The sequence below is a fragment of the Lissotriton vulgaris genome, unplaced genomic scaffold, assembly GCF_964263255.1.
Source record: "Lissotriton vulgaris unplaced genomic scaffold, aLisVul1.2 SCAFFOLD_1018, whole genome shotgun sequence".
NCBI lineage: Eukaryota > Metazoa > Chordata > Amphibia > Caudata > Salamandridae > Lissotriton > Lissotriton vulgaris.
This window is the reverse complement of record NW_028246283.1, coordinates 449,333-466,242: the sequence shown is the minus strand read 5'-3', so window position 1 is coordinate 466,242 and position 16,910 is coordinate 449,333. Positions and strand designations below refer to the sequence as shown.

General features: G+C 48.1%; 1 protein-coding gene across 1 annotated transcript in view; it reads left to right on the top strand.

Moving 5' to 3' along the window:
- Nucleotides 1–16,910, top strand: part of LOC147666007 (dihydrolipoyl dehydrogenase, mitochondrial) — a 193,208-nt gene that overhangs the window by 107,881 nt on the left and 68,417 nt on the right. Inside the window, exon 10 of the mRNA XM_086949329.1 lies at nucleotides 4,951–5,121. Within this exon, the coding sequence (XP_086805455.1) occupies nucleotides 4,951–5,121 (171 nt within the window). The remainder of the gene's footprint in view (nucleotides 1–4,950; nucleotides 5,122–16,910) is intronic.

Below are 16,910 nucleotides of genomic sequence, written 5' to 3'. Positions count from 1 at the left end.
CATCTATTTCACTAGAGGTGAGCCTTCTCTCTTCATCCCACCTTCCTCTTGTATACACGCACATTTCTTTCTGATATTGCATTTTGGTACCTTTTGCATTTCACTTTGATATGTTATTATCTGGTGATCTTTCAAATTGTACCATTTGAAATGTGCTTATCATTGCTTGCTACTCTAATTCGGGCATGTGAATCTATGAAAGATACCCTAATACTGGATAAGGAATGCGTTACTTACCTGTAACTGCAGTTATCCAGTATTGGTATCTTTCATAGATTCACATGCAACCCACCCATCTCCCCTGGAAGGGCTCACTTTAGTTCTCTCAGTAATACATCTACTTAGCACTGTGCTTACGAAAATCTGAGGGACTAGAGCTCCTTCCAGGAAGGTTCCAGAGGGTGGTGATAGCTGATTAGCTCTTCGCCAAAGTTTGGTCCTTTTCTCAAAAGGACATGGATATGTTACTAATGAGGCCTCTGGCCCATTACTATGTATATATGTCTGAGACATTACTTTATTTATGTACCAGGGACTCCCATTCCGACGACGGGGAATGATTCGGGCATGTGAATCTATGAAAGATACCAATACTGGATAACTGCAGTTACAGTTAAGTAACGCATTCCTTGTGCAAATCAAACACTCACCCCCAGCCAACTCATCTGGGTTTAACCCCTTGACTGCAGGCTGTTTCCCCCCACTGTGCTGGGGGAAGGAGGGGGGCGCACATGCCCCCGTGCTCATGACTAGGTCAGCTCGTCATGAGCCACGGTTCTTGTGTGCTCATGACGAGCTGAGCTCGTCATGACCACACCCGTTTGTGTGGAACACTCAGCACAGCAGGGGAATTAGTCGAGCGTTCCACATCTCATGACGAGCTCAGCTCGTCATGAGCATAGGAGGGGTTAATCCATCATCATTCTTTAGCTCACTCCACCACCCCAGTTCAGACACCGCCATATGCAAATCAGTCTGACCCTGTGCCTCATGGGAACAGTCCAGCCCGAACTGCCAAGCCCTGTCTTCCCTGGACCGGAAACAAGCATCCTTGGAACCGGTTTCTGGCTAATCAGCCAGGCTAGCTTGAATCCAGTGGCAAAGTGAGCAAGGGACCCACTTCTGGCAATACCCCGCCAACTTAAGGCGAACAAAGCGATACCAAAATGCTTCGGGCTGGACTGTTCCCATGGGGCACAGGGTCAAGACTGATTTGCATATGGCTGGGTTCAAACTGGAATGTCCTGGTGAGCAAAAAAACGATGGATTTAGGCCCAGAACTCTGTACTGGGGTGAATGTATGGCATTGCTCTGCATTCTGTCCATCAACTGTTGTTTTTGCATTTGTCACCCCGAGTGGGACGGGTATGCTCAGACGTGCTCTCCATTCCACTGGATCAAGCTATTCTGGCTGATGAAAACTGAAGGACCGAAACCGGTCCTAGGATGCTTGTTTCCAGTCCTTGGAGGGCCTGGCTTGGCAGTTCGGGCTGGACTGTTCCCAAGGGGCACAGGGTCAAGAGTGATTTGCATATGGCTGGGTTCAAACTGGAATGCAAGGTAAGCAAAAAAACAATGGATTTGGGCCCAGATCTCTGTACTGGGGTGAATGTATGACATTGCTCTGCATTCTGTCCATCAACATTATAAGTGCAGTGAAGCCATTTTGAATATAGGGGCTGGGAGTTTGTCATTACGAACTCCACAGCCACAGAATGGCTCCCCTGAAAACTGGGAAGTTTGGTACCAGCACAATAAACCCACACTGTTGCCAGTGTGGGATTTAATGTAAAATGCCTTCAGAGGACATCTTAGAGATGCCCCCTAGGAAACGACCAGCCCATGTTTGGTTCCTGACTGGCTACCGGCCATCTGCCACCACTAGACAGGCTTCTGGACCCCTGGGTAAACAGCCTCTGCTCTCTGGGTCCTGAAACAATGCCTATCCTGGGCAGATGTCATGTCTCCTCCCCTGGATAGGCAGGGTCCACTGAGGGAAGGCTTAAAAAGCCTGCTGCCTTTGTTAGCTAACCCCAGTCTTTTGCTGCCATCAGCAACTGACCCCCATAGGTTCTGACCCCCACTTTGGGCAGGAGAATCAAGAGGCAAACCTAGCCAGAAAGGGAGATGTGCCCACCTTTGTTAACCCCACCCCCCAGGTGGGGGAGATGAAGTGAAGCACACATCTCTATCCCCTCCATCTTGAAGATGCAGGGACTCACCCAATTGGGAAGAGGCCTATGCCCCCTCCCTGTGGAGATTGGCATAATTGGGGGTGTATACACCCCAGGGGAGGTAATCATTGGTCCCAACCTGCAAACCATGTAACTCCCCCAAATCTAGTATTATGGGGCACCCCAGAACCAGGCGTCTTGAGATTCGATGACATAAGAAGAAGCATGGACCGAAGCGCCATGCGGAAGTGGAGAGGAAGTTTGACTTGGCCCAAGCCCTACCTGCCTCTCTCCTCCTCCAGCGACCTTGCTTCCAGAAATCGACGTGGCCTGCAGCCAACAACCTCAAGAACCCTGGAGAACCTGTGCTGTCTTAGACAAAGACTCCAGTCTCATGTGAACACCGGATTTGTCCCGCAAAGAAACCAACACCAGTCTTTGGATCCCGGCGGATGTGTGACACTGCACCATTCTGCACCCCATAGCCCGGGTTCAAGTGAACCACTAACCCTGAGATGTCTCCCCAGCGATCCTTACCTCGTCTGCACCAGTTTGCGTTGGGAGAGTAGGAAGTAGTGGCGCTCTGAGCAGTGTGATCTTGTTACTGAGATAGTCGTGCAGTAGGCATGCCGTGCAGAACAGGACAGGGGAACACAAACCCTACGGGAAAAACACCTCTGAAATGGTGTAGGGAGGCCTAGACCAAATGGAAGGTGAACAGATCCTGTGCACACGCAAGTGTAGTATGTAGTCCTGGTGTGAGGACTAAAGATTCTACTGAGAGAAAGTTGTTGCTTCAAAGTACAAAAGAACGTAGGATATCAAGGTTCATGTGAATAAAGTTTTTATGCACCCCTGCATCCTCTGCCCCAGAATTTTGGCAGCCCAGCTGACGGTGCCCAGTTGTCACCCAGCTATCCAACTTACCTTTCCAGCCGTTGGTTGCCTTCGTCTAGCATCCTAGTGCAAGCCTGCAGCATTTCTTCTTGACCGATATCCTTCATTGCTTTGCATTGGGAGCCTGACGCCTACTTTGCACCCTGCTGCCCAAGTGCCGCTGGTGGTGCACTTTTAGTGCCTACTTGTGGCCCCCTTTGTGCCTACCTTTGATCCCTGGGCCATGACCCAAAAAATGCAGGCACCTGCCTGTGACAAGTGTTTTTCAGAGTACCCGCTGTCTCCATAGAACTACTCTCCTTTGACCTCCGCACCCGGCCACCTCGTGCCGCTATGGGTGCACTCTCTTTACCTACCTGACCTCTGCCCTTTGTATGTGCTACCAGCCCAAGACTGAACTACAAAACTAGGTACTTACCTGTAAGTTACTGACCTTGTTTTCCTCCATAGTTATACACTGAACTGAAACATTACATTTCAGTGCCTATCTTTAACATTGCAAAACTCTAAAAACTGTAACTGGTTAACATTTACAGAAAGCTTTCTTAAAACTAAAGTATTTACAAAACCTTATTGCATTCTTGAAAAGTAGTGCCAGTCTTGTAAACGGGATATCTTACCTGTACTGAGCGAGTCTTGGTTCTAGTAATAAAAAGCACTATGTAACAACTTTTTATACAAACAATTGGTCTGTATTCAGTCTTAGAACGTGTGACATTTCTTGCCTGAGTGTGTACAAGTTCTTAACACTACCCTCAGATAAGCCTAACTGCTCATCCCAGCTTCCACTAACTTGAGAGTAAGGTATTGTCTACCTTATACTGTGCTATACCTCTGGGGATTCACTTGACTCTTTGCACATATACCTTACTTTGGTATAGTATATACAGAGCCAGCTTCCTACAAGTGGTTCAAAAGGTTCCGGAATTTTGGTGGTGGTATGGTATATACACAATACAGGCTTTGTGATTCTACACCTTCACCTTCTCAATGTGTGAAGGCTATTGAGCAGGTCCTCTACCCATATGGTATTCTTGCTTCCTCTGAAGCAGCTGGGCTGTGGCAACCTTGTGGCTCATGTGCATACTTAGTCCATCAAGCTGTCCACATGTATTCCAAACCTGAGAGGTAGGCCGATAGGTCTTCCTTCTGTTTTCAGGTCCCAGACGCAAGTCGACTGCAGGCTTTCTCAAATGCAGGCTTCACATGGATTGCGAATGGTGCTACGCTGAGGTTCCCCTTGTTATCTGGCTGATTGGTTCTCTTCTTACAGTTGTGGCCATGCCTCTTTGGTGTCTTATTATGACTGATGTGTCTGGCAATGTCGATTTGAATTGAAAGGTGTACTTGTAGAGCACACTGCCACTCTCAAAGGAGCATCCTTGCGATGAGCCACTATAAGTGTGGCTACCTGATCCAAAATGACCTGAGGGGAGAGAACATCAGAGGCTGAGCGAATTACACAGCGCAACAGAAATGCCAAAAGCCATGTCTTGAGCTGCATCTTAAAGATGACTCAAGAGTCAATGAAATTAAAATAGATAGGAAGATGATTACAAGCCTTTATTTTCATGTTAGAATGTTTTTCTCTGCTTCATCATGTATCTCTCTTTTGATAGAGTTAAACTTGGGTTCTACAACTCCCATCACCTCTTATGGGGTCAAGCCTTGAACTGTGCCACCTTTCAAAACTGTGAGCAAGGATTAAAGTGGTAGATTTGATTCAGCATGTGACTGTGCCTTTAGCAGTGTATCCCATCTATTCCTCAGTAACCCTTTTGCTCTCTTTGCCAACAATTCATAAGGCAATAATACAGATTCTGAGATAGCCATTGTGTATTTTCAGCTAATACTGTACTGTTCTGTTGGTTCTTTCTAGCGTCGAAGCGGCTGCTGGTGGCAAAGCTGAAGTAATTACTTGTGATGTACTGCTTGTTTGTGTCGGCCGGCGCCCTTTCACTCAGAATCTCGGTCTCGAGGAGGTTGGAATCGAACTTGACAATAGGGGAAGGATTCCAATCAATAATAGATTTCAAACAAAAATTCCAAGGTAAGTATGCTAATATCTCTATAATTAAGAAACATCTATTGAGGGATCATTTATTTCTGATGGCCCTTCGTTCTTGGTGTTTGTGCTATTACATTTTGATTTTTTAAGGTAAAATGTAACATGTGAACAATGTATAATGCTTCTTCCTTAGCTTGTAAGTGATGAAACCTAGCACACATTTTGACAATTTCTCATGGTGAATTGGGTCATCTGTTTATTCTTTGTCCATGCTATCTGGTATGGATACTGAACAGCACGTAACTCATGCCAGCTTGGAAAAGCAGCGGATGAAAGGGATGTTTGGCATAAATAAAATGTAAATATGCCTCCTGATGTAGTTGAAGTACTTGCATGAAGCAATGATGAGCTATATCTATGTGTAGGAATTGGTAAAATATAATACTGAAGCATATAGAAAGCAAATCTTATGTTCGAGGCATGTGGGCTGCTGAATTCATATCTTGTGCATAGATCGCCGCATAGTGTTGGGTTTGGATGATTGCACTTGTTGTCTTGAAAGAGTTTTCGAAGTATCACGAGATAGGTGACTCCTCCTTTGGACTACAGTGCGCATGGGCATCCTCTCCATCCTCAGATTGTTTTTTTCCGCCATTGGGTTCGGATGCAAACTCCTATACTTAAACTTCGGAAGCGAAAACAAAACTTTTCTAAAGGCCAAAAGGCCTTCGATTCAACGGTATTATTCTCGATCGGTACCTCTCTACTCGATCCAGCCTTCCATCTCTAAGCGGTCGTCGACACGGGCCTTTGGGCCTTTTCGACGCCACATGAGCCGACCGTCGATGGAAAGAAGCCCGTTTAAAAGGTGCCCGCAATGCCACGCCAAGTTCCCACATACTGATAAGTACTCAGTATGCAACAAGTGCCTTTCCCCAGACCATAATCCAGCCTGTGCACAGTTTCGATCCAAGAAAACTATTCGGAACCGGCGTGCAGCCAGGCAAGAAATGCAGCGACAGGCACCAGACCCGGACAACATCTTGGATGATGACCAAGAACTACAAGAGGTGCAGGACTCTGACCTAGAGATCGTCACCGTAGAGGACTACTCGGACTCCGATGACGAGATCCCGCCTGGGAAAATCCCTGCCCCCAACACCATCTACACCAATAACAACGGCTCCGGAAAAGGCCTTAGCCAAGGTCATAAAAAAGTTTTGATTGCCCCGCCATCCGGCTCTGCTCCGAAACCGAAACCTTCGGAAACTCCAGAGCCCAGTAACATTGCCCCGAAGAAGGTTCCAGAGCCGAAGAAGGTTGCCGACCCGAAGGGGGTCGATCCGAAAGCGGCCGTACAGCCAAAGAGTGTCGAGCCAAAAAAGACTGTTGACACCAAGAAGGCCACACAGCCCAAAATTGTCGACCCGAAACCGGTTGTAGACCTGAACAAGGCCACACAACCCAAGGGCACCGAACCAAAAATGGTCGCCGACCCAAACAAGTATTCGGCACCGAAATACGTCGACCCGACAAAAGGCACCGTACCGAAACACGCGTCCAAGCCAGAACATCCTCTCGGACCGAAAACACCGGATCCGAAGACACCAGTCGATCCAAAAAAGCCAATCGACTCCGGAAAAGACGCTCAGCCAAAAAACAAGTCTCCAGTCGATACCAACAAAAACATCGACTCGGGAGACAACACTTCTCCGAAGAAGCCTACGGAGCACAAAAAACGCGTCGACCCGAAAGACACAGTCGACCCGAAAAAAGGCCCGAGACGAAAAAGCTGGTACCTAAACCTAAAGTCGTCTACAAACCAAAGCCTAAGACTCAACCCAGGACTGTTGAGGAAGAACTCTTCCATCCAGATCCCTCTGACGACTAAGCAAAAAATGTTGTTGACCCACAGACTGGTTACCATCCTGCTTAGGAAAAAGAGACCTTTGGACTTTGAACCTCAGTCCCCCATTCCACTAACGAAAAAGGACTTTGGGACTTCTCCTTGTAGACCCTTCATTCCTTTTCAACATATCATACCTAACACTCCTTTCAATCCTTATATTCCTTACTCTCCCTCATCATGGGGACGACGAGGGTAACACAGGGGATGAGCCACAGCCTGAATATGACTTCCCACAGAACATTGAACCACATGAACCATGGAAAGAGCAAACTGACCCTTACAACACCCATCCCATCCCAGACATGTCCTCTTATCCTACTAAACCGTCTCCTACTGACAACACATTAGTTTTTAATCAGCTCATAGACAGGGCTGCACAGTTCCACAACGTGGATATGCATAATGACCCCATTGAGGAAGACTTCTTATTTGACACCTTCCCTACATCAGAAAAAAGTGTCAAAACACTTCCCATGTTAAAGGGAGTTCTGAAACATGCACCTGACATATTTAAGGACACAGCCAGGGCAAGGGTAATCAACCCCAGAATAGAGAAAAAGTATAGGGCAGCCCCTACAGACCCTACTTACATCAAAGGGCAGTTGCCACTTGATTCACTGGTAGTGGCCAACGCACGTAAAAGGGCTAACTCCCAAACAACCGGGGAAGCACCTCCCCCAGACAAAGAGTCAAAGATACTTGAGGCATCAGGGAAAAGAGTAGCGGCTCAAGCCTCCAACTAGTGGAGGATAGCTAATACGCAAGCTCTACTGGCTCGGTACGACAGGGCACATTACGACCAGCTAGAGACCCTAATGCAACACCTACCTGAGCCTTTCAAAGCACAAGCGCAAGATCTCATACAGGAGGGAAAATTCATATCAAACGCCTCCATCAAATGCGCGCTTGACGCAGCAGACACTACAGCTAGGTCAATCAACACTAGCGTCTTACTCCGCAGACATGCATGGCTGCGTATTTCTGGTTTTAAAAATGAGGTACAGTCCACTATCCTTAACCAGCCTGTTAACCAGGACTTTCTGTTTGGCCCTGCTGTCGACACCATTTTGGATAAAATGAAAAAGGACACAGACAGCAAAATCTATGGGGGCATTACAATTTCAGCAACAAAGGGGCTCCTTTCGGTGCTCCTTGTTAGACTCGGGGGTCTCTGGTTGGCACAGGTATGCACTTGTGACAAACAGGGACCCTCTCCTCTAGTCAGGGTAAGAGAACTACTCCTTTAGAAATAACCCTTGCTCACCCTCTAGGTAGTTTGGTGCGAATAGACAAGGCTAATCTTCAGGGCAATAGTTAGTAAAGCATTTATGATCACATACAGGAAACCCACTGACCCACCACAAACGGACACCAGTCGTAGGATTGTATCAAAAATACGTAGACTTTATGTAAAAATATATGCAGAATTATCACAAGACCATATAACGTTTAACGAAGGAAGGACACCAGATTTAAATAGGCAATTGTTCTTAAGTGTTCTTGGTCAGCAAGGTACGATGAGAGGGAAAACAAACGTTGCGTACCCTGGATCCGATGCGAACTCGGGATAGAGTTCCAATGTACCTTGCGATGAGTGTCCGAGGCGTTTCAGGCGTGGCTACTGGTGAGGGTGGACCCTGGACGAGGCCAACTGTTCTCCAAAAGGATCTGTCCGGCTCGGAGCCCCCTCGAGGTGCGAGGCGGGTGAGCGGGACGGTTTGGAGGGTTGTGGCGATCCGGGATCAGATGCAGCTCCCGGGGCGAGGCGCCGTTCAGGCCTGCGGGGCGTACTACTTCTTAGCACACCAGTTCATACCTGTGGATCTGTGTGGGGCGTCGCGTTCTCGGGCAGACGGGTGCAGCACCGGGCCTTCGGTACCACAGTACGGAAGACCTTCTTGAGGTGCGGCACGGCCTTGGTATGCAGGAGGGCAAAGCGAGACAGTCTGGTACGTTACGACGTACGGACCGTCCGAGGCTACCAGATGCGCTCTGTGCAGATTCCGGCGAGAGGAGATGAGGGACACAGCATGCTCCGGAGCAGGCGAGGTGACAGGAAAGCGGGCGGCCCGGCACTGAAGCGGAGAGCGACTCAAGCTTGAGCGGGGCTCTCTGCGGCGGGGCGACTAGGCTCCGAGCTTTCACGACCTTGGAGGGTGAAGGCACCCGAGTCACAACTCGGGCGAGGGAATAAGAATTAAAGGCCCAACAGCAAAGGGGCACAGGCAGAATAGAACCCAATGGTCCTGGGGTTCTGTTCAGGGGGCAAGCTCGTGATCAAGCCCTTGGAGATAGTTTCAGGAACAAGTCTTCAAAGTCCTTTCTGGTCTTTTCCTCTCCTTCCTCAGCAAGGCACGACTGCAGGATTCCTTCTTCTCAGCTTCTCTTGGTCCTTCTAGTCGGGCAGAGGTTCGTCGTGGTCATAACTGGATCTAATTTCTTAGGAGCAGGGCTCCTACCTTTATACTCAGTTTCTTTTGTCTTGGCAGGCCAGGGGGCCTGAGCCTGGTTCAACCCGGTTTTGGAGTACTCTGTTGACAGGACGCTGCCATCTTCTTTCAGGGTGCAGAGCAGGGACATCTGACGCTCCGCAGGAGGTGGAGCCAGCATTGTGGTGGTGGAGCACAAGCCTATTCAGAGTCAAGGACTACTCCGCCCACCCATCCTGGTGTAATCACTCTATTCACCACCTGGTCACCCCGACTGTCCCCGGGAATTCCCCAGCCCTGTCACTCACACAAACCCAGACAGCAGATACACATCCTGGCAGAGGCGGGCTGAAATAGTCAGGCGAGCAAATGCTAACTTTCTAAAAGTAGCAGTTGCAAACACAGGATATTAAAATAAACCTTGCTAAAGGAAGTATTTTATTATTCTGAGTTCAGGCATACCAAACTCGACACGCCACTGTGTTCCCGGAGCCGGCTGTGGCTATAGCGTGTAATAGTTCCAGCCGCTCACCTTGGCCTAAGAGAACAGGCAGCCCTTCAATAGTGAAGAACGAAAAAGGCGGTAATTCACTACTAGGACATGCCACACACATCAGGCTTGTCCTACCTTACACTAACAATGCACCCTGCCCTTGGGCCTACCATAGGGGTGACTGACATGAAGGTTAGGCAAGGTTTAGGGACTGGCAAGTGTGGGCACTTGCACAGTCGGCGTGACAGTACCAGACTGTACGCAGGGTCTGCAATGGCGGACCCAAGACATATTTTACGGGGCCGCTTCGGTGGGTGGCACAACCAGCGCTGCAGGCCCACTAGCAGCATTTGTATCTACAAGCCCCGCCACTCCTGGTGCACGTTACTGGGGACTGACAGTAAATCAAATAAGCCATTCATGGAAATCAATTACAGATACACTTTATATAGGGAGCACTTGCACTGCGGCACGGATTGGCCGTGGTGCAGTGCCCGGAGCATCGAACACCAGCAAAAACATCTGAGGCACATCAGCAAAAAGTGGAAGGGAGACTCACGCCAAGGTGCCAGGTCTAACACTCCTCATACAGGGCAAACACACGAGGACATACCTCACAAACAACGGCCTCATATAAAGGTAACGCACAAAGTTCCTTTGCTAAAAACACCACCAGAGGAGGCTACAGAGGTAACAATGCCAAGGGAAGAGGACGTGGAGGCAATAACACCAGAGCCTCCACTGTCTCAAAACAGTGACTCTATCACACTACCTCCAGACCACATAACACCAGTCGGAGGCAAACTCCAACAGTTCCTACCCGTCTGGAACACAATTACCACAGACAGGTGGGTGAGAGAAATTATCCAGTATGGCTACTGCCTAGAACTGATTTCTACACCATCAAACATACCACCAAGACATCGTCCAATGTCCAGAGAACACATCACTCTATTACAACAAGAGGTGAACTGCATGCTAGAAAAGGGGGCCATAGAGCAAGTACCTTTCCAACAGCAAGGGAAGGGAGTGTACTCCCTATATTTCCTTATTCCCAAGAAGGACGGGTCTCTCAGACCAATATTGGACCTCAGACCCCTAAATCAATACATACTGTCGGAGCACTTTCATATGATCACATTACAACAAGTGCTCCTGTTGCTACAACATGGGGATTTCCTAGCAACTCTGGGCCTCAGAGATGCGTATTTCCACATACCCATCCATCCAGCCCACTGAAAATACCTCTGGTTCACAAAAGAAGGTCAACACTACCAATTCAAGGTTTTGCCCTTCGGGGTTACCACGGCTCCAAGAGTGTTTACAAAATGCTTAGCGACCGTGGCAGCACATCTCAGGAGGCAGCACGTCCATGTGTACCCCTACTTGGACGATTGGCTTATACAAGCAAAATCGTACCACCAATGCGCAGCACACACGTCTCGAATGATCCAGCTGTTACACAGCTTAGGATTCTCAATCAACTACACAAAATCACATCTGCAACCGTCCCACATACAGCAGTACCTGGGAGCCACCATAAACACCTCGGTGGCAAAGGCGTATCTAAACTCAACAAGGATAGCCAGTATGCAGACACTCATTCGCAAATTACAGCCACAACACTCTCTGCCAGCTCAAGTCTTTATGCAGCTCATAGGCATTATGGACTCCTGCATATTCATTGTCCCCATGCCAGACTCCAAATGCGCCCATTACAGGAATGCCTAGCACAGCAATGGAACCAGGCTCAAGGACAACTAAAGGACCTAGTGTTGGTGGACAGTCGCACTCACAACTCTCTGCAGTGGTGGAACCCACAAAACCTTTCCAAGGGGCGACTGTTCCAAGAGCCGGTTCCACAACTAGTACTAACAGCGGACGCATCACTGACAGGCTGGGGAGCCCATCTCCTTCAATACACAGTACAGGGGCTCTGGACAAACGAGCAGAAAAGGCTGCATATCAACCAACTAGAGTTGCTAGCGATATTCCTAGCCCTGAAAGTATTTCAGAAATACTTGTACAGCAAGACAGTGTTCATCCGGACGGACAACATGACCGCAATGTACTATATCCAGAAACAGGGAGGAACGCACTCTCCACAGCTGTCCCATCTGGCACAGAGCATCTGGAAGTGGGCGATTCCAAAAAAAACATTTTTCTCCTAGCAAAACACCTTCCAGGGTAGGACAACCAAGTTGCCGACCTGCTCAGCGGGCACAGCCAGCAATTACACGAATGGGAGCTTCACCCCCAGGTCATCCAACCATTCTTCGAAGGAGTGGGGTCACCCGGAAATAGACCTGTTCGCCACAAAAGAAAACTCAAAATGCCAATACTTTGCCGCCAGGTTCCCACATCCATTGTCACAGGGCAATGTGATATGGATGAACTGGTCAAGCAGATTTGCGTACGCTTTTCGCCCCAGCACCACTGAATCCCGCTGGTAGCACGCAAACTGCGGCAACACTCCCTCACACTAATCCTAGTTGCTCCCACATGGGCGAGACAACCGTGCTACACGACGTTCCTAGAACTCTCAGTAGTGCCCCATCAAAGACTGCACCTTGCACCTCATTTTCTAACTCAGAACCATGGAGAAATCAGACACCCAGATCCACACCAAATGAACCTAGCGATCTGGCTCCTGAGGTCTTAGAGTTTGGATATCTTAACTTGCCCCCAGATTGCATGAATATCATTAAGGAGGCAAGAAGACCAACCACACGAGCGTGCTATGCAGCTAAATGGAAAAGATTTGTTATTTACTGCAACAATAACCAAATCAACTCATTAGACGCATCAATACAGAACATTATATGTTACCTGTTGCACCTACAAAGATGTAACTTAGCATACTCTTCAATAAGACTACACCTTGCTGCCAATGCAGCATACCTTCAAAACAGACAACTCCTTTCACTGTTTCGAATACCAGCAATCAAAGCTTTCATGGAGGGTCTAAAAAGGGTGATTCCTCCTAGGCAACCCCCTTCCCCAGTCTGGAACCTCAATATAGTGCTTACCAGACTCATGGGCCCTCCTTTCGAAGCTGTACATTCTTGCGAAATACAATTCCTTACATGGAAAGTTGCTTTTCTAGTGGCCATCACCTCACTCAAAAGAGTGAGTGAATTACCGGCGCTTACAATTCAAGAACCTTTCATGCAGGGACACTCCAACAGCGTGGTTCTTAGAATAAACCCTAAATTCATGCCTACGGTTGTATCCAATTTCCATATCAACCAATCAATAGAACTGCCAGTGTTCTTTCAAAATCCACAGTGAGTAGCTGAGAGAGCCCTGCACACACTAGACGTAAATAGAGCTCTACTTTACTATGTGGACAGAACTAAATCCTTTCGGAAAACAAAGCAACTGTTTGTTGCATTTGCACCCCAGCACAAGGGGAATCCAATTTCAAAATCAGGAATAGCCAGATGGATAGTTCAATTCATTCAGATATGCTATCAAAAGGCAAAACGCATTTTAACCGTCCCCCCAAAAGCACACTCCACTAGGAAAATGAGGGCATCCATGGCTTTCCTAGGAAATATTCCTCTTGAAGACATCTGTAAGGCAGCCACATGGACCACCATACACACTTTCACAAAACATTACTGTGTAGATGTACAAACAAAACAGCAAGCTGCTGTAGGCCAGGCTGTCCTCCAAAACTCTTTTTCAAACTGCTGCGGCTGACACAGGTAGCCAGTGCTAGAGGAGATACTTCTATACAGTCTATGCACAAGATAGGAATTCAGCAGCCCACATGCCTCGAACGGAATATCCTACTTACCAGTATGCATCTGTTCTTGGCATGTAGGGCTGCTGACATTCATATCGCCCACCCTCCTCCCCGGTGCCTGTAGCAGCTGCAGCATTCTCTCTGGCACGGCCATCTCTTACTTTGCTATCTCCATCTCTGCCACAATGGCGAAAAACAATCTGAGGATGGAGAGGATGCCCATGTGCACTGTAGTCCAAGGGAGGAGTCCCCTATCTAGTGATACTTCGAAAACTCTTCCAAGACAACAAGTGCAATCATCCGGACCCAACACTAGGCGGCGATCTATGCACAAGATATGAATGTCAGCAGCCCTACATGCCCAGAACAGATGCATACTGATAAGTAGCATATTCCTTATTTTTGTAATCTATACCCTTAATCGTTCATCGGTCATGTTTAGTAACAAAATACATTATTAAAGTAATATCAATAAATGACTGCGGTCTTTAGCCTGTAATGAGGCACATTCACTAGTGCAGGATCTAACCCTACTCCCTCAGCTTCCGACTTCCAAGACTGGATTAGGAACGCGGCTGATCAGGTAGCCCCGGAAAAGTTCATTCGACCCAACAGAATGTCGGCGGCGTGGTACACAGAAGAGTTGAGACTTCACCGACAACATTGTAGGAACTTAGAAAGACGTTGGAGGAAATCTTATTGCCCCATAGCTAAGCAATCCTACAAAGATGCCTTATCTATATATAAAAAGGCCATTATTGCTCGGAAAACGATTTTCTTTTCGACCCAAGTAGATAACGCCAGGAATTCGGCCAGAGAATTGTTCTCAGTGGTTACCTCCCTATCTATTCCTCCGTCGGGTCTCGGAGTTGAACCCTCCCAGCTGTTTTGTAATGCACTGTCCACTTTCTTTACCACTAAAGTGGCAGATATTTATGCATCTTTCGGTGGAGATGCAGGGGCCAGATCCACTGTCAGCAGTAAGGAAATACCCCATATCAACCATGATCCTCTCTCGTCATTTGCCAATACCACACAAGACCAAATTAGCAGACTTATCTCCATCACTAAGTCTGGATCCCCTTTTACCCATGCCCTCCTGCAGTGATGGCTAATTTAAGTGAGGTGATCTCTCACCCACTTATGGAAATCTGCAACACTGCCTTTCATACCGGCTGTTATCCAGCCCCGTAGAAGAAGGCAGTGATTAAGCCTCTTTTGAAGAAGCCCTCCCTGGATCCTTCCGCCTTGGTCAGCTACAGACCCATTGCCTGTCTCCCCTTTCCTGCCAAAATTTGCGAAGCCCTGATGAATATACAGCTCTCAGAGTTCGTCGATACTCACCATCTCTTAGACGAAACGCAGTTTGGCTTTAGGAAGGGACACGGGACGGAGACTGCTTTAATAAAAGCGTCAGATGAAATCAGAACCATCATGGATCAGGGAGGTGCGGCCATCCTAATTCTTCTGGATCTGTCCGCAGCATTCGACACGGTCGACCATGCTATTTTGGTCGACCGTGTCACAGCTCTGGGGATAGACGGCTCGGCTAGAGACCTTATTTCATCCTTCCTGGCCGACCGTACCCAGACTGTCAAGTTGGGTAACTTCTACTCTCCCGTCTCTGCATTACCATGTGGAGTACCACAAGGCTCCTCGCTAAGTCCCACGTTATTTAACATCTACGTAGCGGACTTAGCGAGGGTAATAAAGGCCTACGGGGTGCGTTTAACTTCCTACGCAGACGACACCCAACTGGTGCTGGCGATCCATAAGAACGGCACAGCGGTGGCAGCCAATTTTCAGGAGACCATGCTTGCTGTCAGTATGTGGATGTCCTCCAACTGCCTAAGGCTCAACTCGGATAAAACCGAGGTTATGACCTTTGGCAACCTCTCCCCAGAATGGTCTTCCATCTGGTGGCCTAACCAGCTGGGCTCTCCACCCGTCCCAGTGGTAAAGGCGAGGAATTTGGGAGTCATCTTCGACAGCAAGCTGACTTTCAACCTTCATGTCAACAAGGTTGTCTCCTCTGCTTTCTTTATTTTAAAGAAAATTAAGAAATTGCTGCCTTACCTCCCCACTTCTGCCGGGAAGACCCTAGTTACCACCTTGGTATTTTCCAAAATTGATTATGGAAATGCCCTCTTTCTCAACACCCAGAAACTTGTGCTGTCAAAGCTACAGTCCATACAGAACGCGGCCGACACCCAACTGGTGCTGGCGATCCATAAGAACGGCACAGCGGTGGCAGCCAATTTTCAGGAGACCATGCTTGCTGTCAGTATGTGGATGTCCTCCAACTGCCTAAGGCTCAACTCGGATAAAACCGAGGTTATGACCTTTGGCAACCTCTCCCCAGAATGGTCTTCCATCTGGTGGCCTAACCAGCTGGGCTCTCCACCCGTCCCAGTGGTAAAGGCGAGGAATTTGGGAGTCATTTTCGACAGCAAGCTGACTTTCAACCTTCATGTCAACAAGGTTGTCTCCTCTGCTTTCTTTATTTTAAAGAAAATTAAGAAATTGCTGCCTTACCTCCCCACTTCTGCCGGGAAGACCCTAGTTACCACCTTGGTATTTTCCAAAATTGATTATGGAAATGCCCTCTTTCTCAACACCCAGAAACTTGTGCTGTCAAAGCTACAGTCCATACAGAACGCGGCCGCTAGAATTCTCTTAAACATTCCTCGCCGTCAGCCCACTACTCTCGCCATTCGCCAGCTTCATTGGCTCAGAGTAGAAAGCCGAATCAAATTCAAGGCCCTCTGCATTGCCTACAAGGCAGTGCATGGCAGCGGACCCAAGTTTCTGACTGAGGCATTTCAGCTGTACACTCCCAAAAGACTGCTGAGATCTGCCAACACCTGCCTCCTACCTGTACCTCGCACCAGAACGGCAACTTGGGGAGACAGACGCTTCCTAGTGGCGGCACCAAAACTTTGGAACCTTCTGCCACCAAATATCAAAAATGACCCCAACCTGATGAGCTTTCGTAGGCTCTTAAAGACGTGGATGTTTGATCAGTGAACTCTATTATTGCGGTCCTGCTAGCTCACACATGCGCCGAGACACCCTTGGGTAATTGTTTGCGCAATAAAAATTTCAAAAATAAATAAATATATTCTTGTTCACCTGGAATGCAGAACACCACTCTAGGGTATGGTGCCTCCCAGAGAGGTATTGTTAAGAGCCATCAGCATTTACTGTGGCTTGAATAAATCTTTTTGATTTGAGAGGTGCCCCATTTAA